This window comes from Zingiber officinale, chromosome 6A (assembly GCF_018446385.1).
Source record: "Zingiber officinale cultivar Zhangliang chromosome 6A, Zo_v1.1, whole genome shotgun sequence".
NCBI lineage: Eukaryota > Viridiplantae > Streptophyta > Magnoliopsida > Zingiberales > Zingiberaceae > Zingiber > Zingiber officinale.
In genome coordinates this window covers 66,605,311-66,615,096 of record NC_055997.1, presented here as the reverse complement: position 1 = coordinate 66,615,096, position 9,786 = coordinate 66,605,311, and the positions used below count along the sequence as shown (strand labels likewise).

Here is a 9,786-nt window from a genome sequence, read left to right as displayed (position 1 = left end):
TTCATTTAATGAAACTCTTTTTTACTAAATATCTAAATAATTAAAACCTTTTAACATTCTATTAATTATTTACAAAAACTTCACTTAAATTATATATACGAATATATTATTTGAAATTAATAATTCAATATGAATCTATCAAATTATTAAATAACGTTTAATCCATTAGATTAACTGAAATTTATTCATTCATTAAGCCGTTTTTTTTTATCCATTTTGCTAATTAATTAAAATAATTTTGTACTTTTCTTCGTATAAAAGAAAGCTGAAATAAAATGAGTGGCGCTTTCTTGATAAAAAAAAAAGAAAAAAAAAAAAAAAGAAAGCTGAAATTCGCCAAGTCCAACAAGGACATCATCCAATCATATTATTAAAAATATCACAAACTAAGTTGTATGATTAGGCTATAAAATGCAACCTTTGCATTTTCATCAACATCAATCGTAGAAAGAAAATCACGAGAGAGAGAGAGATAGCGCCACCGTGCCTTCCTCCTTTTTGGTATGTACAAACTATTTGCTGTGGATTGCTTTTTTTAATATGTTCTTTTTTTATTAATTCATTTGGGTGAAATGAAAATGTATATTTGATTTGATCTTACTTTTCATTGATTTACAAGGTAGAGTTTAAGCTAATAATACTAAAGATGATTGCGAACCAAAGCCTCATACGCACCATCATTGGAGTGACAGGTATGAATATTATCTATTTCACTGAAAAAAATAATAGTTTCATCTACCATGATGAGTGTTACTTTTAAATTTTATTTACAGGCAATGTAATCTCGTGTGGTTTGTTTTTGTCGCCCATGTAAGCTTTTAAACTTTGGTATTTTTTTTATTGATAATTACTTAAAAAAATTGTATGTTAATTTAAATGCAACTCTTTCACAATTTATAGGCCGACGTACATACAAATCATCAAGAGCAAGGATGTGAAGAAATTTTCACCAATTCCCTACCTTGCCACATTGCTCAATTGCTTGCTTTGGTTTTTCTATGGGTTGCCCATCGTCCACCCCAATAGCCTTCTAGTTATCACCATCAATGGCATTGGTATAGCCTTTGAAATATTCTACCTAACCGTTTTCTTAATCTATGCTGCTCGCCAAGGCCGTGTAAGTATAACATGCCCAGTATTTTTTCTTTGTCGTATTTGTACCATCTAAAACTTCTCCCTAACTAATCTACACATGTTAATATTATTTAGTTGAAGGTCATCAAACTATTAGCACTTGAGGCGGTGTTCATGATAGCTGTAGTAACTTTAGTGCTCTTGTTGATCCACACAACCACCAAGAGATCCTTAGTTGTAGGTATCCTCTGTATTATCTTTGGAACTTGCATGTATGCGTCTCCTCTTGTTGTGATGGTAAGAACATTCTCTCCAATGCCAAATTTGACTATGAATTATATTTTTTATATATATAAAGAGAGTCTCATAAAATTATTATTATACTTTTGTAGAAACTTGTGATTCAAACAAAGAGCGTGGAGTTCATGCCCTTCACACTTTCTCTTGCTAGCTTTCTTAATGGAGTTTGTTGGACTATCTATGGTTTCCTCCCCTTCGATATCAATCTCCTTGTAAGTATCTATATATTTAATTCCATATAAATAATCTTGATTGATAAATTAATTAATATATATATTTTCTATCACTTTCTTTCATTAGGTTCCTAATGGTTTGGGGACTCTCTTTGGTCTTGCTCAACTAATCCTCTATGCTTGTTATTTCAAGTCCACACCGAACAAGAATACTAAAGCTGAGGTGGAGCTACCAGTCTAACGTTTCAAGACTTTAGTTTTGATTAATGTTTATATATATATATATAGATGTATGTTTTTTTCTCTTTAGATTAGATGAAGCTATTTTATATATTTTTTTTCAAACTAATGATTAAACGAATAAGTTTTTCTGTATTAACTTGCATTAATGATTAAAAGAATTAATCCTTTTTTTCCTGGTCTCTTTAATTTGAAGTGTGAAATAAAGCTATCGATTATATCAATAAATTTATCGAAAAAAAATTTAAATCGAAAAAAATTTTAGGCACTCATTGTATTGTAAGATATGTAGGATAATATTTCTCTATATTTAGATAATAATGATAGTAATCTCTAATTTACATTAATATTAAAAAATAATAATATTTATTTAATTTTTTAAAAAGAATATTTCTAAATTTATGAAAAAATAAATGAAGATTTTTAATTTTGAATTTATAAATTGGACGCGAAATCTAAAATTTAAATAAAATTAATTTTTATAAATGAATAAGGGCAAGATTTATTTTAAAGACGAGGCCGCCAACTTACCATGCAAAGAAAAATAAAACGAGAGTATTCTTATATTTAATATTGTATAATGTTTATATATATATATATATATATAAAATCCCATATGACTCCCATGTTTGTGAATTTTGACTTGGCAGAATATGGACTATGCAATCTCATTTTTATATCAAACGTCGACTATTTAATACTAATTATGAGATTGAAAATGGGGGACGTTTGAGATTAACAAGTCACCTTTTATCCAAATAGAGTTTAATTGAATAGTATTATTTTATCTATGTCTATAAATTTATCTTATTCTAACATAGTTAAGTCATTTTATATTGGGTTTTACTTATTTAAAATATACAAGGATTTTTTTCTTTTTTTCACTTAAAAAAACTTAACACGAGTTATAAGCATTTTCCAAAAGGTTCTCAAGATATTACAGAAGATTAGTACTACTTGGGTATTTAATTAAATAGATAAAAATATAGACATCCTTTAGTAATAAATAAAAAAGAGGCTTTTATATTTTAAAATTTTGATACCCTTTCATTTTTTTTTATGTTTTCTAATCAAATTTAATCTGACAAATTTATTATTATTATTTCTTAATGTTAGAAAATTTAAAATAAATTTTTTATAGTGTGAGATTGATTTAGTTTCTTTTGACAAGTCTTGTCCAATACAATATTAATTCAATTTTTTTTTCTTTAAATTGTTTGTTTAACTCTAATACTCTAAAGTACTGTGATAATAGCAATTCACCTAGTTGTATGGTGTTTGAGGAAAAGATCAAATTCACAAAGGTTAATTGCCAATTTATTCGCCATCACCCATACTAAGACAATTGATCTCTCACATGCATCAAACAGATTAAAGAATAAATCGTCAAACTTTAAACCAAGTCTTAAACTAAGAATCCTCATCACTAATTCAAATTGAATATACTTGGGGCATTTCCTGTTCAAAAAACGGATGCTAACAATTGTACTTATTATCTAGCTACTTCTGCCACATGAATTCTCAAATCATAAAGCTTTTTTCAATCCCATGATTCTTCCAAAATCATCATATTTGATGGAAGCTATGCCTCCGCACTCGTTTTACTTCTCTTTGATGCTCTATATGCTTATGAGTCTTGCCTTTTCATTTAAAGAAGCAGCAACACCTACGAGGGTGATGCAGAAGGCTCGTATAATTTTATCTTTTATGCTAGGGCTATTTTCACCTTTTACATCTAAGAATTTGGGATCTATTTAAACACTTATTGGGATTGATTTTAGACATTATCTTTTGTTTTTAATCTATTTATTTTGGTTAAACCTATTGACGATTTCTTTATGTTTGGCGTTTTTTTATTTTCTCTCCGAAATACCTCTGTGAAAACAAGCCTCCAAAATAGTCGATATTCTGTCTGATGCCAATTGCTATATATTAGAGCACATCAGATCTGATAGATAGTCATTGTGGTCATGATCATGACCATAGTCGCAACAAACTTGCATGAGCAAGCCTTGATCATAACGTCCAGGATGAGATATTTGAAGATCTACAAAGACAAGTCACAAAATTAACTCCGAATTTGGCGGTGCGAGATCTTAAAGGTTGCAAGTTTCCTTATCTTACTTCTGATTCCAATTTTGAAAACCCCTATCACAACTACAAAAGTCATGGTCAAGAGAACAGTATACAGATATCGGGTTTCTAGTTGATCTTCCTGAGTTTTCTGGTACGTTACATGCAAAAGAATTTATTGATTGGATAAACAAAACGAAGAGAATTTTTATATTATAAGGAAATATCTGATCGTGTGAAAGTTAAACTAGTTGTTCACAAACTTAAAGGTCGAGCATCAGCGTGGTTGGAGCAGTTACAACGCTCATGTGACCGATAAGGCAAAGCCAAAATCACTGATTGGGAGAAGATGAAAAAGAAGATGAAGAGTCACTTTCTTCTTTTCGGCTACACTCAAACTTTGTTTGAATGATGTCAAGTGTTAGAGCAGGGATAGAGCTAAATCAATTAAGGTTTGGATTAATCTTTGATCTTAATTTATAACTTAGATTTTATTAGTTATGCATCTGCTCTATTTCGATATTATATGCATTTCTATTATATCTAATCAAGATTATATGCATTTTTAAAATATTACAATTTTATTTTAATTTTTCTTATTATAATATAGTATAAATATGATGAGCTAGAGCTAACACCAAGAAATTCATAAACTAGTGATGAATCTGACGGATTTGAGCCCTCTATTAGTAATAATATGAGTTTATGGCTAGAGGCAAGTGGGGGATAGAAAGGAGAAAGGATATTGGGAATGAATTCTTTGTGGAGTTATTTGTACATCTTCTTCCACCCCACTAGCAATAAGGATACAAATAAATAATTTGACTAAAGAGATTAGCAATGTGAAGGTGATAATATTGAAAAGGGATGAGAAAATGAGAGAAATGCACTGACAATAGGACCTCATAATGCAACATCTTCAATTAAGCTCCACTCCAAGTCAAATTCCTTTCAATTCTAGTGATGATGATGGTGATGATGATGACGACGATGATGGTGGTGATGGTTCTTCATGATTTATGTATGAATGTTATTTGTCTCAGAATTAGTGTTTTTGAACATTTATTATTTGATTATGAACCTTTTATTTTTATATTTTTTATTGATATTGTTAACTTATTCCGAACAGGGTTGGTGAGACCAAGTAAGCTAATGCAAATTGAAAATCCATGTCAGAAGAAGTAAGTCTTTACATATTAAGTTCTGTGTTAAGATTTTCTTTCTTGTTTAAAATGATACCGTTTGTTGTTTGTTTATTTTGATGTAGGAAAAGAAGAAAAATGGAAGGAGAAGAAAGTGTGAGCACTAGAAGAAGATGATTTATTGATTTTCATGTGTATTCATTTGGATTGACTTATTGAAGAATGTTTGATACTTTTGGATATGATGACTTGATGACTTGCATGGATTTGACTTTGTGTATGATTTTCTTATGGATATGTTTGTTTTTGACTTGTATGGTTGTAGAATTGGTTTGGAATGTTAAATAGAATGTGTATGTTATGAATAAGATGTGATATGATGTGATGTGATATGATATGATGTGATGTTAAATAGGATGTGTATGTTATAAATAGGTGTATGTTGTGAATTGGATGTGTATATTGTGAATAAGATGTGATGTATTATGTAAACACGACAAACTATAGAAAATGGATAGGTTCTGAGCAAAATATTAGCATTTTGTGACGAATTACACGACAAAAATTTTGCATCTCCAAATTATCGTAAAACTATTGTGCATCGTAATTCTAAAATGACTCCCATTTTCATTGTAGATTGGCGACGAATCTATTTTCGTTGCCAATTTGTGACGAAAAGTGGATTCATTGCAGATTGACAATGAAAATGTATTCATTGTAGATAGGCAACGAAATTGTATTCGTTGCAAAGTTAGCGACAAAATCATTTTTGTTGCAAATCTGTGATGAAAACTAGATTCGTCGTCAATCTAGAACAAAAACATATTTTCGTCCCAAATTTGAGTATGGTGACTTTTGTGATGAATTTTATTTTCATTGTGAATTTACAATGAATTTAGCGATAAAAAATCCTCGTAAAATTGCTGATGAATTTTAATCATTTCATTGCAGAGTTTGGCGATGACTTATTCGTGATGAAATTTTTTTTGTCGTAGAGTTCGTCACAAATTATTTTTTCAATGATTTTTTTTTAAAAAATAATCATCGCAAATGACCTATTTTTTTTTTAGTGAGTCTTCACTCTACATGAAATCGTTGAGCTCAAAAAAATTCATGTTCTATGGCTACATAATCCCCATTATCTGGCAACAAAATGACACCGTGTACCTCCTCTATCTCAGATAAATCATTTGGGCAATAAACTGGTGAAATTCCTATGTATAGTCATCAACCAATCTTGCACCTTGTCTCAACACTTGACCTCATTCAAACAAAGTTTTAGTGTCTAGCCGAAAGGAAGAAAGTGATTCTTCATCTTCTTTTTCATCTTCTCCCAATTAATGATTTGGCTTTGCCCTATCTATCACGCGAGCATTGTAACTATTCCAACCACGTTGATGCTCGACCTTTAAGCTTGAGAGCAACTTGTCTTAACTTTCACACGATCGGATACTTCCTTATAATAAAAAAATTCTCTTCTTTTTGTTAATCAAATAAATAAATTCTACTACTTTTAACGTACCAAAAAACTAAAGAAAATCAACTGGAAACTTGATATCTCTATACCGTTCCCCTTGACCACGACTTTTGCGGTTGTGATAGGGGTTTTCAAAAGTCAAATTAGAAATAAGATAAGGAAATTTACAACCTTTAGTAGGTCCCTTGTAACGACCACTCTTCTTAACTATACTATTACTCTCTAAGAGTGAGCGTTACTTAACTACAAACTCTATTTAACCGGTGTGATTAAAAACCACATGGAAATCCTACCGAAAAATTTCGACAGAATCTCCCCTGTACCGGTGACCTTAAACTGATATACATAACATAATATACACAGCCACAGGCGGTTGGAACATTTATCAAACAACCACGCAGTTTATAAGACACAACAACTAAAAAGATAAACTATTCTAGCAATAACAAATGAATAAAACTCCAACAGTGGAAAATAACCAAACTAACAATGCAGAATGAAACTACAATCTCAAAAGACATAAACCATAAGGTACAACTCAACTATTTCTATCCACTAAACATGGAAACTCAAAACTTCCCAGGTCTCTCCATAGTCCTGGCATCACACATCCTTCATACACCTCCTTGTCGCCTTCCTTTCTATATCTTTTCCTTTCCTGTATCTGCAGTAAGAGGAAGTGCAATCTATAAGCAAAATTTGCTTAGTAAGCGCTATCTAACTCACAAAAACACAAATATGCATGTATACAGAAAGAACTAGAAACTATATGCTCTAAAAAGAAATAAAGCATAAACGTAACTACTCATGTCAAACTAATAGCAAAGAAAAGCTAAGGTGTCACGCCCCAGGTAGTCCCTGTCCGAAGAAATTTCGACAGCATCTCCCCTGTACGGGTGACAATATGAATCCAAAATACATATATCTATACCTCGACCACACACGGCCGGAATAATACAATACAAATAAGAAACAAACCACGCAGTTTATATCAACATTCCACACAGTTCAACATATAATCAATCCACGCAGTTTAATAAGGAAGGACGATATAGAATCCTCGAAGATATATGTAAACATCCTACTCCACTACAACGAAGAAAACAAAATCCACGAAGTAGTGAAAATATCCGCAGCGGAAAACCAAAAGTAGTAAACCCAATGTTCGTCATAAAGTCCGCAATGCAAACCCACATCACAAGTATACGTATAAAAGCGAATATAGAAAACGATATCTAGAAATCCTCACGACCAAGGGGCTAGCGACTGGAATCTCTCCTGACGGCCTCAACCTGAAAAATAGTAACAACGGGGTGAGTTCAAAGAACTCAGCAGGTAAACCAATAGACATGTACAGCAATATATATCCACCAGTAATAACCTAAGGTACAGTCTCCTAAACCATAGGATCAATAGTACAGTTCTCTAACCATATGACCTACGGTATAGTCTCCTAACAGTTCAACAGATATGCAGAGCTGAAATAAACTGTAATAACCAACAATAGGCATAAAGCACAATCTATAGCAAGAATGATAAGAAAATGCATAACTGTAATAAACGGTACTCACCTGCGAGGCTTGGGCAAATGACTGTGGACATACACAGACAAAGATGGTCAGAGCAAATAAGCATGTATCCTGTATGCATGTCAATCATATGCAGTCACCCAAGTGCATCATCCAATATACAACAATCACAATAAATGTAATATGTGCATATGATGCAATATGACATGGTCACCCCTGACGCTAGTCAGCCGTCTCACACGCGATGGCGAGACTGAGTAGGTAGGGCTGTGACACCGTGTACTCTGTCGTCACTACCCTTGATGAGTGACCGAATGGACGGGATGCTGTCGGAGTACACCTATCCTCCTACCTCAAACATAGTGAGGGAGCGTAATGCTCTCAACTCCCGGTACGCAATGACGGGGAGGGATCCCTGTCTGCTACCATGCTGCAGTCACACTACCCATGAGCGGACCAGCGGAGCACTACAGAGCTACTGCCATACACACCCTTCTGTGTTGTGCCACTACCCATGCAGTGAAACACGTTGTGTGCAGGCCTATGTAGCCGGCCGACGAGCTCAACAATAATGGAGTCGTCAATCGCCCAGCATGCAATCATGCAGGATGGTGCATGATGCTACAGTATGTCATACCTGAACATAGCCTCCTCCATATATGTGTGTGCCAAAAAGGTAAACGCATATATATAACCATGATATAAACAGCATAAATCCAAAGACATCACATATAACAATGATGTAAGTATCATGAACCCAAGAGCATGTATCACACATGTAAAGCAACTAATCCGGTAGAGTAGAGCACTATAGATATGCATCTCTATGAACATATATACACATGGCAAAAGATAAAATATCCAATCCTGAAGTAAAGCAACTAGCAGATGAAGCATGTGATAGGTATCAACTAGCTAAGACCAAGAGAGAGAATAATCTACTATCTACCACTAGTAAGTATATATAAGCTACATATATCATAAGACATTATCAAAAGATAAGTCAGAGGGTACCCGCCTCAAATAGAAGGTACGATCAAGCAATCCAAGGTCGAGACGCCTGTCTCGAATCAGAGTCCTGTGTCAATCAAACAATATATATTTTATTTAGCTAAATCCAAATGAATAGCTAAATAAAATCCCTAAGACTATATTAGGGCAAAACCCTAATCAATATAATCCCAATTTACCTAATTAATCTACACAACCTAACATATATCCAATTTCGAAACATGATCTATATCATGTTCCAACCAAAATTCAATTCAAACCTAACCCTAATTCCAAGCTACACACGATCATGTAAATCAAACCCTACATATGATCATGAAATCAAAATTATACTATGACCCCCAACCAAGTAGTTTACAGAGAGAAGAACTCTTTCACCTTACCTTAATTCCAGTTGTTGTTGCTGTTGAAACAAGGTAATCTGCTAGATGAGGTTGCTTCCGAAACTAGCAAAATTCACAGCACAACCACCTACTGGATTCCACTCCACCCAACTTCTCTAATCCCATGCACTTGATCAATAAACTGTTAGGACCAAAAGTAGCTAGAGGGGGGGGGGTGAATAGCTCGTCGCGTGCTCGTTGCTCGGTGTTGCTTGTTTCTTCAAGAATGCGCAGCGGAAAATACAGAAACAAATACAACAATGCTAACACGGTTGGTTTACTTGGTATCCACCTCACAAGAGGTGACTAGTCCAAGGATCCACACCACGCACGCACCCTCCACTATGAAAACACTCCTTTTCGGTAACTACCGAGGGCGGAGAA

The 9,786-nt window shown here is 33.2% G+C and overlaps 1 protein-coding gene across 1 annotated transcript; it reads left to right on the top strand.

Moving 5' to 3' along the window:
- Positions 1–646: 646 nt before the first annotated feature.
- Positions 647–4,876, top strand: LOC121994877 (bidirectional sugar transporter SWEET5-like). The gene is made up of 8 exons (XM_042548767.1): positions 647–692; positions 774–810; positions 901–1,117; positions 1,210–1,371; positions 1,467–1,586; positions 1,675–1,782; positions 4,540–4,575; positions 4,760–4,876. The coding sequence occupies exons 1-8, from the start codon at positions 647–649 to the stop codon at positions 4,874–4,876; spliced, it is 843 nt and encodes a 280-aa protein (XP_042404701.1).
- Positions 4,877–9,786: the final 4,910 nt, after the last annotated feature.

What these genes read in the sequence shown, in the direction of transcription:
- LOC121994877 (XM_042548767.1), top strand. Translation starts at nt 647, where the DNA reads ATGATTGCGAACCAAAGCCTCATACGCACCATCATTGGAGTGACAG. An exon ending in CCTTCGATATCAATCTCCTT is followed by an intron (nt 1,587 to 1,674) that starts GTAAGTATCTAT and finishes TTCTTTCATTAG; the next exon opens with GTTCCTAATGGTTTGGGGAC. An exon ending in AAGCTGAGGTGGAGCTACCA is followed by an intron (nt 1,783 to 4,539) that starts GTCTAACGTTTC and finishes GACGGATTTGAG; the next exon opens with CCCTCTATTAGTAATAATAT.